The sequence below is a fragment of the Colobus angolensis genome, unplaced genomic scaffold (genome assembly GCF_000951035.1).
Source record: "Colobus angolensis palliatus isolate OR3802 unplaced genomic scaffold, Cang.pa_1.0 Scaffold16, whole genome shotgun sequence".
Classification (NCBI taxonomy): domain Eukaryota; kingdom Metazoa; phylum Chordata; class Mammalia; order Primates; family Cercopithecidae; genus Colobus; species Colobus angolensis.
In genome coordinates, this window is record NW_012114710.1 from 3,225,536 (window position 1) to 3,240,822 (window position 15,287).

General features: G+C 40.8%; 1 protein-coding gene across 6 annotated transcripts in view; it reads right to left on the reverse strand.

The window, feature by feature from the left end:
* Positions 1 to 6,638: 6,638 nt before the first annotated feature.
* Positions 6,639 to 15,287, reverse strand: part of PDP1 (pyruvate dehyrogenase phosphatase catalytic subunit 1) — a 9,324-nt gene continuing 675 nt past the window's right edge. For 2 of the 6 annotated variants that reach the window (XM_011937031.1, XM_011937034.1), the window contains exon 2: positions 6,639 to 10,726. In XM_011937031.1, coding sequence (XP_011792421.1) covers positions 9,069 to 10,682 — 1,614 coding nt within the window. In that variant the 5' untranslated portion in view covers positions 10,683 to 10,726 and the 3' untranslated portion in view covers positions 6,639 to 9,068. Of the gene's footprint in view, positions 10,727 to 10,869; positions 11,041 to 11,469; positions 11,609 to 12,909; positions 12,969 to 13,752; positions 13,983 to 14,944; positions 15,138 to 15,287 lie in introns of those variants that run through there. The other 4 variants (XM_011937032.1, XM_011937030.1, XM_011937029.1 and 1 more) reach the window with 4 other exon arrangements.

Genomic DNA, 15,287 nt, shown 5'->3' on the forward strand with positions numbered 1-15,287 from the left:
AAAAAAAAAAAAAAGACCCAATTGTATGTTCTGTTTACTGAGAAAGGAGAAAACCGCCTTAGGGCAAAAGGCGGGACTTGCTAGTGCAATGCTGCTCTTTATGCACTAAAAAGGTTTATAGAGATGTTTACATATGTGTATCAAGGCACAGCACTTTTCCTTAAACTTATTCATGTCACAGAGAACTTTATTCATGTCTTACTGCTGACTTTCTCCCTATAATGATCCTATTATCCTGCCACTTCCTTTTCTTTAAGATGGTAAAGATAATTATCAATAAATACTAAGGGAACTCAGAGACTGGTGCCGGCGTGAGTCCTCTGTATGCTGAGCGCCGGTCCCCTGGGCCCACTTTTTCTTTCTCTATACTTTTGTCTCTGTGTCTCATTTCTTTTCTCAAGTCTCTCGTTCCACCTAACGAAAAACGCCTACAGGTGTGGAGGGGCAGGCCACCCCTTCAGATTGGACTGAACCAACCTGCGGCTGGTAATTCAATCCAGCTATCATGGTCCAAGACTTTGATGGATGGCTGGTTAGGTTACTCAAGTTCAGTGGCTTTTAAGTTGCCCAATACCTGAGTAGTGTTCAGTAAGTGTACTATAGTAGCCAAGGAACTGAGGGAATGAAAATATGACTATGTTTTAACTAAACACCAGGTTACTAAATTTGACTGCAGACCCACAAATGACTAATGGCAATATGCAAATCACACAGATGTTCTCTTGTTTAACCATCAACCCTTCCTCACTTAAATTAGTCTGGGCTCCTACCTGTGAGTGGCTAGAAGCCAGATCTCAGCCTGGCATGGGTCCAGCTGACCTTCCTTTGTCCTTCTTCCCACAGCTGCCCCCACCAACTCTGGCATCCATGCTTGTTTTGGTTGGCCTTTGCCTTCTCAAGCAGTTCTGTCTCTAAAGGTTTGAGTGCTCCAGAGTGACTGTGTATCTGCTTAGGGCTCTTCTGTGCTATTCGTACCTTTCCCTCATCACCCACCACAGCTGCCCGCCAGTGCATGTTCTACCCATATGAAAGGCACTCAGAGCTCCTCAAACACGAATTCTACCTTCCTCCAAGAAAGTCATGCCTGATTCTTCTATCTATTGTTGTTTGTTTGAGACACAGTCTTGCTCTGTCACCCAGGCTGGAGTACAATGGCACAATCTCGGCTCACTGCAACCTCTGCCTCCAAGGTTTAAGAGATTCTCCTGCCTCAGCCTCTCAAGTAGCTGGGATTACAAGCATGCACCACCACGCCTGCCTAATTGTTGTATTTTTAGTAGAGACAGGGTTTCACCATGTTGGCCAGGCTGGTCTCAAACTCCTGACCTCAGGTGATCCACCCGCCTCGGCCTCTCAAAGTGCTGGGATTACAGGTGTGAGCCACCGAGCCTGGCCCCTGGATTCTTTCCTGCCTGGCAAAACCCTTTTCCCCTTTAAAATCTCTGCTCAAGCACTGTCCCTTCTAATGAAACTTCCCCGACTCTCTAGGGCCTGCCTTGTCCTATGGCACAGCAGGACAGAGTCACTCTTTTTTGTGGATTATTGTTGAAATTTGCATTTGTCTTAATTTCTGAATCATCCTTAATTACCAAAGGGTAATTATTATTTTATGCAATGGTAATTTTCCCTCCAAACTGTGAGCTCCTTGAAGGCAGACCCTACCTTTTAACCACGTTTCACCCCTAACACCTATCCTCAGTGTCTGGACTATGCTAACCAATAAATACTTCAACAATTGAAACAGGGAACTAAGAAACATGTACCTGTGTACTGCAGTGCACTGCTGAGAAACAACTGGTTCTAACCTATAAAATCATAATTCTGTTTTTTCTGCCCCCAGCTCACTCCTTCCACCTGTTGGGGGCTCCATTCCCTGTGCGCTATGTTAACTGCTGGGCTATATCAATTTTCGTTTCTGCTTCTCAAGGAATCACTTGCTTATTGGCCACTTAGACCTCAGACTTTCTCGATTCCAAAGGAATCATTCTGGTTACATGGAGAGGCCAGGCAGCATGCTGTTGATTAAACATGTAGGCTTTGAAATACACAGACATTAATTTGGTGTGTGACATGTTACCTAGCCTCTTTGTGCTGGATAAAATAGAGGATATAATACTTCAGCTTGCTTTGAAGCTTATGTTGGTCAGGTCTCAGCAGGAAACTGACTTTACCCTAGATGTTTCAAATGAATGGATTTCTTATAGAGGTTTGAACAAGGGTAAAGTAACAAACAAAGGATGGTGGGGCACCAGGAGACTAACAACAGTAGAAGTCATTACCCTCCCTAAGCCCGAAAGGACAAAGGAAGGAAATAATGTTACCTGAGCCCACTGAGGCCTGGAATCATGGAAGACGAGCAGTAAAGTGTGAGGGTTACAGCCAAGGCTGGAGATGCAGCCCACAGCATGGAGGGAATGAGGAAGAAATATCCTGGCCTCTCTCTCATCCCACCCTCTGATCATCTGCTGGTGTTACCTGTTTGCTGAACTGAAATGGCAATCAGGAGGCAAATGAGCCCTGGGAGCTACAGCCTGCAGGGTATGGCTTCCTGGTCCACTGAGCAGGGCAGAGACAGCCTGAGAAGGGATTGATGGGCCAGACAATAGCCAGCACAAGGATAAAATGAGGAAATGTAATCGGTGTACTTTTCACAGAACCAGGCACATAGTAAGTACACAAGGAACAATAGTTGTGGTTACTGTTACTATTACTATGGCTGCAACATCAGTGTGTTTTCTGGTTATGCCCGGAGCCACAGGGCTCTGACTTCATGGTCAACAAGGCCCTGCTTTAATAACCCTCATTCTCTCTGGTCTGCTCAGTCTCACAGCTGTCTCTCCCGACACCAGGGCCTTAATGATCCTCTCTCTGTTTTCATCAGGCTAAATTAGGCTATTTAACTTATCTACAGGTTTGGAGCAAAGAAAAATAATTTCTAAGCAAAGTTCTTTGTAGAAAACTATCCTTCTGAGTACCACAGATCCCTTTCCATATGGTCAGTTTCAAACTTCCCTTTTTGCTTATCTAATGGACCAGACTAAATGGCCATGCTAATGTCAATTGCTGCTGCCCTACCATAAAATATGAGCGCATAAGGGTTTAAAATTTTTTTTTTTTTTTGAGACAGAGTCTCACTCTGTCACCAGGCTGGAGTGCAGTGGCGCAATCTTGGCTCACTGCACCTTCCACCTCCCGGGTTCAAGTGATTCTCCTGTCTCAGCCTCCCAAGTAGCTGGGATTACAGGTATGCACCACCATGCCCAACTAGTTTTTTTGTATTTTTAGTAGAGATGGGGTTTCGCCACACTGGCCAGGGAGCTCTTGAACTCCTGACCTCAGGTGATTTACCCACCTCAGCCTCAGCACTGTAAAGTGCTGAGATTACAGGCATGACCCACCGTGCCCGGCCAAAAATGATTTTTAAAGTCCTTTACCTTGCTACCATTTAGCTCACTGCTGTCTTTCCGGTGCTTTGCTCTCATCCTTGTCACTGGTGCAAATTATTAGGATCTGATGCTCCCTGACCCCATTACTGCCTCTGTAATCACAATGGTAATTGCCAATACCATTCTTTCCCTTCCCTCTTCTTGTTTTTCCTAGCTTAGGTCTCTTGTCACATTTCCCATTCTTCTCAGCGTTCATGCTGGAAGGCTGGTCTCTGAGGCAGCACTGCCAGCAAATAAAACAGTTCCTGGCCTTCAAAAAGACAATCTGGTTCATCGCCACGGGTGAGATAAAATTTTTAGTTGACTCTTCTTGGCCGCTTGTTGCTAGTGCCCAGGGTTTAAAGTTTCTGAAAGGCTGAATGTGATCACTAACCTCACACTTTAGTATTTGTGCACTTTGAGCATGTTACAAGCAGAAAGTCAGTGAACTGCGTACATTTTAGAAAAGCAGAGAACTGGCTGGGCGTTGTGGCTCATGTCTGTAATCCCAGCACTTTGGGAAGCCAAGGCAGGCGGATCACCTGAGGTCGGAAGTTCAAGACCAGCCTGACCAACATGGAGAAACCCTGTCTCTACTAAAAATACAAAATTAGCCGGGTGTGGTGGCGCATGCCTGTAATCCCAGCTACTCAGGAGGCTGAGGCAGGAGAATCACTTGAACCCAGGAGGCAGTTGTAGTGGGCCGAGATTGCGCCACTGCACTCTAGCCTAGGCAAGAAAAGCGAAACTCCGTCTCAAAAAGAAAAAAAAAGAAAAGAAAGAAAAGCAGAGAATTCATCAGTTTGGGCAGGATCTTGGATGGAAAACTGTCCCCTCCACCTGCCTTTGGGTAGGGGTAGTAAGATGAACTCAGATGAAATATCCAGTCCTTTTGAAGCTGGGTACCCGATACTCACAAATAGCAGCTACAGTTCCTGGTGGACCCTCAAGGAAACGCTTCTCTCATTCTGTGCATAGGGAGCTTCTGGGAGTCAAGGGTTGGATGGGGACCATTTATGAACCTAAATATTGGCTAAATAACTGAGCCTAAATTGTGTGGACCTTAATATACATGCATTGGATAACCATTTTTAATGGCACGTGGAGTATACAAATTTCATCATTCCTAATATATTCGTTTTGAAGACTTGTAATTTGAGACCTACTTAGAAAACAATGCTATGCATTATGATTCAATCCAGGGTTATAAATTGCATTGTCATAAGAACTGGACACATAGGATTTAATAGGATTAAGCTTGTACTTTTAAAGTACATTCTGAAAGGAAAAAAGGAAATGACTTTCATACTGTAACAAGCCAATTCTGATGCCATTAAGACGTCTTCATTTATTCAGCTTGTTTAGGTAGTAAAGGCACCACTGCATCAATTTTAACAGAACGCAGCTTTTGAAGATCTGAAAAACTCTACAATGAATAGCAATTGTTCTATTATTTATGAAAAAAGTCAGAATTAAATATGTCAACCTATGGAAAGGATAACAGTTACCTAGATCCTCTTGGTATATCCAAGGACAAACGAACAACCCACATTCAGGTATGTGTTTGACTAGTGAACATGGAAGCTCATTCTAAGCAGTGTTAACTTTGTTCAATGAAAGCAGAAATACTCAAGTCAGTCGCCCCATCCCCAGCAGTCAGCACTTCATCCTCTTCCTTCCTCATCCCTAATCATAGCTATGGCCCATGCAGCAATAAACCCAAACCATCAAAAACCAAGCTATATGAGCTTAGGAGGTTGAGGCTGCAATAAACTGTGATCACAACACTACACTCCAGTCTGGGTGACAGAGACGTTTTTCAAAAAACAGACAAAAAACCCACCGAGGTATAATTTGCCATTTTCTCAATTTGTCATTAACACAATAATTTACCAAGCTTAATGAACTCAATAAAATTCTTAGTGGGAGAGGAACAGAGAGGCCAATAGCAACGGGCCACACCTTAATCCCACCAAACTTTTCACCATGAAAAATTCCCACCATTTGTTTTAAGGGCATTAAAGGGTCCTATCATTAAAGCTTTAACATAAAACTTACCGGTAATCATTATTTGCAAAGTTAAAGCTACACCTTAACCAAACAGCATTTCTGAGAATTATTAATCTAAAAATTATCTTTAAAGGGGAGGAGGGGGAGACTGACAACATCCATCAAGAGAGAATGGATAAACTGTGATACATTCAAACACTGGAATGCTACTCAGTAATAAGGAACAGACTATGAATACAACGTAAGTGAATCTCCAAAAATTGAGCAAAAGTCAAACATAAAAAGTACATATATAGGCCGGGTACAGTGGCTTACGCCTGTAATCCCAGTACTTTGGGAAGCTGATGTGGGCAGATCACTTGAGGTCAGGTGTTTGAAACCAGCCTGGCTAACATGGTGAAATCCCGTCTCCACTAAAAATACAAAAGTTAGCCAGGTGTGATGAGACATGCTTGTAGTCCCAGTTACTCTGGAGGCTGAGGCAGGAGGATTGCTCGAACCCAGGAGGTGGAGGCTGCAGTGAGCCGAGATCATGCACTCCAGCCAGGGCGACAGAGGAAGACTGTCTGAAAAAAAAAAAAAAAAAAAGTACATGTATGATTTACATAAATTTCTAGAAGCAAAATTATAGTGAGAAAAGTGGAACGATAGTTATGAGAGGGATTAATGGGAAAGGGGCATAGGGAATTTTCTGAAGGAAAAGTTTTATATCTTTATTGGGGTGTTACTAAATGTTATGTCACAAATTTTAAATCTGTGCATTTTGTTTAAATTATACCTCAATTTTGGTTTGGCGTGGTGGTTCACGCCCGTAATCCCAGCACTTTGGGAGGCTGAGGCGGGTGGATCACAAGGTCAGGAGTTCAAGACCAGCCTGGCCAATATGATGAAACCCCGTCTCTACTAAAAATACATAAATTGGCCAGGCATGGTGGCATGCACCTCTAGTCCCAGCTACTCAGGAGGCTGAGGCAGAACTGCTTGAACCCAAGAGGCAGAGGTTGCAGTAAGATGAGATCGTGCCACTGCACTCCAGCTTTGGTGACAGAGCGAGACTCTGTCTCAAAAAAAAAAAAAAAAAAATTTACCTCAATTTTTACAAATTTGAAGTACTATGTATCTACTGGATCCTAAAGTTAAACATGATCTACCATACATAGGAAGCATCTAATGAATCTTGTTATTAAAAACCAACACAGGACATTCAGAAAGCAGATATGAAGCTTTAATTCACCATGGGCATTTCTCCAACCATTCTGTACATTAAACTTTCATGTCTTCACACACATACATCTTTTATAAGACAGTTTTCTTACCAATATGGTACTCTGTACCATAACAACATTCCATTTAACTAGTTAAGGGTGTATTATGTATCATGAACCACTGATTAAATATAAATACAGAAGTTGAATACATACATTAGAAAGTTTAAATTTTAAAAAAATTTAAGAAAGGCTAAATACCATGAAAGTTTACATGTATTCTTTAATTCTAGATACCATATCACAGTGACAACCAATTACAATAAAAGCACAATTGCTTTTGGATGACAGTACATTCAGATTTCTAATACCCAATTACTTTCATTTCTACAATGTCAACTCCATGCTGCATTTTCATTTCTATAGAGAGACCAGCTTTCAGACTGCAGACCAAGTTTCTTGTGTAATAATATTACTATCTTGATCATGACCACAGGAAACCAATTTTATATTCCCTATACTATATAGAGATGAGACATTATTTGGTGTATAATATGAAACTCTTCAGTGGTGGTGTTCAAGAACATTCAAATAGTAGCTGAAAATAGGGTTTGCTAGAGCAGTCCACATATATCATTAAAAGAAAAAGGCCCAGTCAAAACATTTAGAAATAAATATATAGTACAGCCTTTCCCTCTCCCAAATACTTCCCAGGAAAAAAGTTCCAAGCTGACTTCCAAAAAAAAAAAAAAACCACAAATAAAAACAAAAACACCTCAAAAAATAAACATTATATGATATTCTGAGCAGCAATCTTCCTGAGTCTATTTTCAATTGAAACAAATTCTGCAGCCAATACTACACTGATTCAGTATCCACACTCCAGAAGGAATCCTTGAACATCTAGTTCATATCCCCCAACAATGTGAAAAGACTCCTAAACACCCAAGTTATTACACGATGGGAAGCTGATATTGGCTTGTATTAAAATCCAGGTGAATATCAAACATAATCACAGCCATTTTTTAACAGTGATGCTAGAATAAGTGATGAAAGTATATGCACAGCTGTATACAGATCACTACTAAACACAGGAACAAAATGCCATTTGATGCATAGTAAATAAGCTCCCAAAAAGCCAATTTGAATATATTTATTTCATTTATGTTGATACAGTATTAGAAGGGACTGAATATAATTATGGAGACTGCTGCAAACATTTGATGTCACTAAGTAAGTGTTCTATTAAGCATCAGGCATGCACAGTAGTTACCTTTTAAAGTTTCTCATGTATATATCTTAACACATATATCTTAAGCTACAATATGTTTAAAGCATTTAGTCATTTTAAACCCAAATATTTTAATTGACTTATGTCTAAATGGAGAAAAACAAAAACTTTCTCCTGTCTCAATACCCAATGGTAATATTAAACCTTACTCCCCAAATTGATATTTAAACTTTATATATGTCATCTTTAAAATTAGAAAAATGATGAAAAGTCTTATCACTACTAAATAAGAAGTACGATTCCCCGGCAGCAGTCTACCCACCACACACTTACAGCATGCCAAGCCTTTGGGGATTATGTAAGAGTGGTGTGCTGGTGGCTACAGTTGACAATAATTGAAGAGATCAGTCTCTTCTTTTTATTCTGGATCTCCTTATTTTAAACTAAAGCTTTTCATTAATACAAATAAAAAATCTTTTTTCTTTATTTAACTTCAATAGAAGAGTAGATAAAACTAAAAACCTTTATTGTCTCCAAGTGTGTGGCAAAATAGAAAATGTTTCAATTACATTAGGAAATCGGGTGGATAACGGAGTATAGTTATTCCACTTAACAAGCATTCCAGTCAAATAATCACAAAAACAAATTCAGATTGCTTGGATCTTGGTCATTTATGGCTTAAAGAATTGGATTTGAAAACCACTTCAGGCTAAAGTAAATGTATATGAATAATGCATAGACTGTGCACCTAGAAAATCATGCAATAAATATATGTTCTCACGTACACTGCAATCTCAGTGAAGAAAGGGATCTGCAGGTGTGAACAGTACTGTTTCTTCGCTTTAACCAAGAGACCACACAGCAAGATACTTGCTTTTGGCCTATTCAAGATCTTATTTGCCAGGTCATCCTAATTTTCTCAGGTTGGTAAAAGAAGCCAATGTTTCAAGACACCTGTGATAAAGAAGTGACTTGCTTCAAGTGCAGGTGCCATGAAATCTGAGCTAGGCAGAACCAGACTCTCCTGACCCTGCCACCCTGCTGCAAAGTCAATTTAAAGTACCTGACTAGCTAGAGTATCAAATGGGTAAAGGCTTAGAATGACCAACTGGAAATGTTTATTATAGTAGTATATTTTTTAAAAATCTGCCCTTTAAATGTATATCATTTGAGAATTGCCAGTGAAAGAGCCACTCACTATTCTTGGTTTTGATACGCCCCTACGACATGAGAATTGAACTGAACTACAATGATTGTAATGTCATCTCTGTACATTCGAGCAAGCTCTTCAGGAAGACTAAGCATTTTGGAGAGACGCTCATGATCAACAGTCCCAAACTCGTTGTTGCCTACAGCGTGGCGAATGAGATGGGTTGCTGCATTCTGATCCTCAAATACCGAGGACATTTTGGTTCTCCTTTCTGTTAGAAGGCCGTGCATCTGTCCCAGAGTCACCTTGTAGCCACCAACAGCTATTGGCTGTTGGTGATGCATGCCAGTTAAGTACTCACCCACAATCCTAACCACATCCTGCCTATGCATAGTCTCCCACAACCCATCAGTAGCCAACACCAGAAACTTATCCTGTGGTCTTAATCGATGGTAAGTTACCTCTGGCTCAGCAGTGAGATAAGGAGGTGTGTGATAATTAGGAGGAATAAATTTGGTATATTCATTGTCATTCAACTGGTCTGGGCCAGATTCTATCACTCTCTTTTGAAGGTCAATGCTCCATTTGAACTTTACATCTCCAAAAGCCCTAAATGGCATCAGCAAGCCAAGCAGCCGATCCTGTTTCACCACACTCTTGGCCTCACTCTTTGGATGTTCCAATTTCAGCCGTTCTAGTTCTCTTTCATTTTGAGCATTGTGGTCGTTAGACAGCGTGACTGCTGACCATGAGCCGTCCTCTTCCTGCACACCCAGCATGGCTCTGCTATCGCCAGTATTGGCCACATGAAGGTCAACACCATCCACATGGGCCACACAAGCAGTGGCTCCAGAAAATGCCACTCGAAGCACCAGATAGTTGAGGAAGGAATTAGGATCACCAACTTGTGCCTCCAAGGAGATGTCATTATCAAGCCTCTTGAAAGCATTAATTAGGGCCTCCTTAACATCAATATCCGTTGACTCACCAGTGTTGAGGTCTATAAGCTCTTGCCAGTAAGTCCTCAAGCTGTTAAAGTACAATTTGGATGCCTCCTTACTAAAGTAATCATTGGGGTGCTTGTGCCACTGGAGAATGGGTAGCAGTGCCCGGCCACTCTCCACTGCATTTTCAATCTCTAGCAAAGTCTCATGGGGTAACAAAGAGACAGCAATATAATAAAAAAGTCTCTCGCTGACTGCCTGGGAACAAGCACAACCTGCATGGCCATCAAAAACCCCCAAAAGCATCCCTCTGGTCTGCAAGCAGGTTGCTGCACTTCTCCGGTCCTCAATGGGCGCATTTGCAGGCAGCTGATTGCTGTCAAATCCAAGGATAGAACTGACATTTTTGCCATCAAATTCTGGCACTTTGAAACTGTATTCATTAGCTTTAAGGATGCTATTGACTTGTGGAGGTGTGAGGTAAAATTTCTGTGGTGTGGAAGCATATCTCCTTCCTTGGGTGTACTGCCACCAGTTCTCCTTTGGCCTGCAAAAGGTAGCATATGCTGGATGAGGTGTGTATCTCAGTCGACTCTGAGGAATGTAGGGTGAGGAACAACAGAGGTGTTTGTGGTGGCAGTAACATGCAGTGCCATAGATCCTGCTCAGTTCACAGTTACGGATCAGAGGAAAAAACAGTTGAGTTGGTGCTGGCATGGCATCAGAGAACAGTGGCAGGCTGGAACTTCTGACTGGGATTCCTAGACAGCAAATTAGACAGATGTACACAAAGAAAAGAGTTACATTTCAGGATACTTAATCTAGCTTTGCCTTTATAACAAATATTAAGCAAGTCAATCTACATGCTAAGCCTTTGGTAGAAGGTACTACATTTTATACACACATCATGTACTATTTCTACAGGGTGTATTCTGGTAGGCACAACTCCCAATCATTCGTGGAACCAGGACTGAACTCCTGGCTCCTGTACTCAAACTTCAATTTTCTCTTTTCTTTGTTCTTCTTTGTGCAGTACAAACTGTGCAGAATGTACAACAGATTTGGCTGGGGAAAGCTGAGGAGATGAAAGTTATATAACATTATGCAGTAGCAGTCTACCTGACCAATCATCCTTCTATCTCCCTATCCTTAAAAAATGCCTTGAAATCTCCCATTTTACACAGGGACTTCTTCCATTTATTAAGATCCTTTACCTGTGGTCAATTTTGGCATGATTACACATGGCTATGATCAAAAGTGTTAAGATGCAGCCCAAACATATGTATATTCATAAATTACTGCCACCAGTTCTCCTTTGGCCTGCAAAAGGTAGCATATGCTGGATGAGGTGTGTATCTCAGTCGACTCTGAGGAATGTAGGGTGAGGAACGACAGAGATGTTTATACATCATATACATATATTACTATAGTAATGTGCATTGTAACATATACAGAAAAATTTCTACATAATAAAAAAAGAAATTCCAGTATTTCTCTCCTGTACCCCAGTAGATGGTCTTGCAAAACTTGCTTCTCTAGACCACTGTGGCAATTTGCCAGACTAATGGGCATAGGTCTGCCACCAACTCCCAAATAATCTTGGAAAAGTCAGCTCACATCTTTGAGTCTCACTCTTCTAACTTGTAAATGAACACAACGGAACAGATGCTATCTAAGGGTTTTCTAAGATTCATGCCTTTAAGCTTATGGAAGTGAGGCTTTGAAATAAAATTCAGGTTTCATTTATTCACTGTTGAATTCTACCGTGCCATTCATGATCAAAAAAAAAAAAAAAGTTTAAGTATTGTAGTAGCTCTAAAGCTTTGTTAGTAACATAAATGGCTTCAGTCCTAGAACTTAATTTACCTACTAACAATGTCCCCTGCTTAGCAGCCATAAGGAAAAACCATATAAGTATTTTCATCTACTATGGATCCAAAGTAGAATTAACCCCTAGAAAAATGTTTTCTTGGATATGGTAATTACTCTGATGTGATCATTACACAATGTCTACCAATATATACACACACTGAAACATTACAGTGTATCCCATAAATATATACTATGTGTCAACTGTAAATTTAAAATAAATTTCAAAAGACCAAAAATGTTTTTTCTCACATTAAAAAAAAAAAAAAAAGGTATTTATTTGCTCCAGGAAAGCAGTATAGTCAAATAATAGTCTAAGGTTTGGATTGAAAAGGTACAGCAATATAATTACAAACTTTAAAAAACTCCTATCACTCACTATATGCACTGAAAATAATTTCTGGGCATTTATTTGGAAAATTTAATAAATATATCATTAATCTAGATAATATAGGCAAGAAAAAATCCCTCTTCTTCCTCAATAAAATATATTTTCCCTGAGTTCTTGAGATAACTGCTTCAAAATAGTCTTTTGGACTATAAAGAAACACACTTTAGAAATACTTTAAATAAACAAATGCAATAAACAAAAAGGAACATGGAAAATAAAACCATCTGAGTTAATAGCAACTACTCCTTCCCAGGGCTAAACTCATTAAGAAACAAAAGAATTTTCAAATATCATAGCAAATGCTAGCTATGTATTATTTTCATACACCTTTTTTGAAGAATAATTTGAGAAAAAGTGATAAATCGGGGTAGCGGGAAGCAAAGAAAACTAAACACCGAATAATCACTGATTCTTGTTTGCTTCTGTAAAAAGCACTACATAAGCCAGCCACACAGATTCTCTTCTGCAAGTAGCAGAAAGTACCATCATTTTAACTGCACTAAGAAGGGATTTGTCTACGCAAATGACAAGATCAGGCAATAGAAAGTAATGGCTATAATTTTGGAAATAAGAATCTGTAACTAAAAAAGTATTCTGAAATGCACTAATGAAAAACAGAAATTCCAGAAAACCAGGAATCCATCAGGAGTAACCATTTAAATAAAAGCACTTCAAACTGAATACCTGAAAGTCATCCAGAGGTTAAGTGTACATGACTGAGCCAGAAGATGTGCTCAAATGTTGGGCCACATGACAGCGGCTTCCACACTTAAATCGTATCTCCTTTTAGGTTTGCACGCAGAAAGCATATCAACTCATTTTGTGCTTTGTATAAAGGTTTTCTATCATTAAAAATGTACCCGAATGTAATCTTAATGAAAACAATTTTTCTTCATAATTTTATGACTGCATTTGCTCTTTCTTTAAAACTTAAGAATCTTACAGAAAAAAAATAAAAAAAGAAAGAAAATTGCCTGTATGGAATATAAATTGACTCAAAATACTATTTGTGGGTGGGGGAGGGAGGGTTGATAGATGCATAATAGTGTTTGATTGTCTAAGAAATAACAAATCCAGGAAACCTGCACTTTCCTTAAATTCCTTTGCTTCGACTTTTTTTTGGGGGGGGGTGGGGGACGGGGGGAGGAGTTTTGCTCTTGTTGCCCAGGCTGGAGTGCAATGGCGTGATCCCGGCTCACTGCAACCTCTGCCTCCCGGGTTCAAGCGATTCTCCCGCCTCAGCCTCCCGAGTAGCTGGGATTACAACGACCCGTCACTATGCCCGGATAATTCTGTATTTTCAGTAGAGATGGGGTTTCACCCTGTTGGTCAGGTTGGTTTCCAACTCCTGACCTCAGGCCATCCACCCGCCTCAGTCTCCCAAAGTGCTGGGATTACAGGGGTGAGCCACTGCATCCGGCTTGGTTTGACATCTTTTCTACTTTTGTAGTTCACTGCAAAATGAATGAAATCTAGTGACAAAAAGCTAATGATTCACACAGCAGGTGCTTTTAATAATACTTATATTCAAACATCAAACAAATTCTCCACTACATTTTTCCTTCAAGGCAAAAGTTCTTGAGATTAAAAACAAAAAAATGAGAATGAATTTTATTGACTGTATCTTTCAGTTATGCAGAGGCTTAGTACATGGACTGAGATTATATCCTAATGCCCCAACTCCTGACATGCCTTCAAAAGATAAAATTCCTAGGGAAGTTGGAATTTATGAAAACTGCTGTGATTGAGCGTTCTATCCTCATCGGTACAAGTGATATATTCTCTCCATCAGATCAGATACCCTTGGGAGTCAAAGTGCTTTCAAATGCTTTCATAAACAATAAGTGAGCAATGAAAAACTCTTAATATCCTTCAGAATATCCACTGATACAACAAGAAAACCCTCTACATCAAAATTTTTGCTGACAAGCTTGTTAAATTAGTGTAGAAGTCTCTTGATCAGGCAATAAGAACAGCATCCAGGTACAACTGTTGGTACAACAGAGCAGTGTCAAATTTTCAAGTTATTCCTGATCACAATTTTCACGGAAAAGTTCCTATTCCATGATCTAGACTCAGCCACGTTATACGCAGCATCTTCGTCCCAGGCAGATTTGGCTGATTTTGCCAATGACTAATAAAGAAAGATGTACTGCAACCAGAAACAGGAAAGAGACCCATCCATTCTTACTGATGTGCTTAGCAGAGCCTGTGCCAAGACATTTTTTCCACTCCATCAATAGACCCACGGACCAAATTAATTAGCAAACGCTATTAAGGCACCGACTCCGGAGCCCTTTAGCTTTGCAAAGCTTCTGATGTAAATGAAAAAGAAAAGCTATGCTAATCATTTAATGTGTCAGAACCCCAGTTTATGTAATCCGATTGCATTAAACACTCTACATAAAGACCATCCCTGATTTTTCAACATTTTTCTGGAAATGCCTAGCCATTTCACAGCTCCTGCTATCTTTTTATATGAATGAAGAATGATACGAAGCACCATGCCAGTACCTGTTTGATTAGTTTCCTTTGTCGCTACCTGAAAAATTGCACTCACAAAGGCATCAAAGCTATCCCAATCCAAGACGCCCTTGTCCCTTTTTCCAATCTATCTCATCCCTTAATACAACGCTGACCCACCTAAAACCATCCATACACAAAAATCTGTCACCATCCTTCCTGGGTACCCAACGCAGGTAGTTAAGTGAATACCTACCAATTCGTCTGGGCCCGGGACACACACACATTCTCCTGTCATCACAACACGGAGCCGACAACATCCACAACCCGCGCGGGCAGCAGCAGCGACAGCAGCACCGGCCCATTGAAAGCAAGGCAGAGATGCTCATTAGAGGAGGCGGCGGCGGGGAGGCGGGAGCGGAGGAGGGGCGAGGTCTCTCTCCAGCCCGGTGAATGGGCTGGGAGGGGGGAAGAGAATGGAGGAGGGATAAAGGGGTGGAGAGAACAAGGAAGCCAACCAAACCAACCCACCCCGCCGGGGAGGCAGAGCCACAGCCCAAGACAGCCGGAACCAGGCGCGAGCAGGGGCGCGCCCCAAG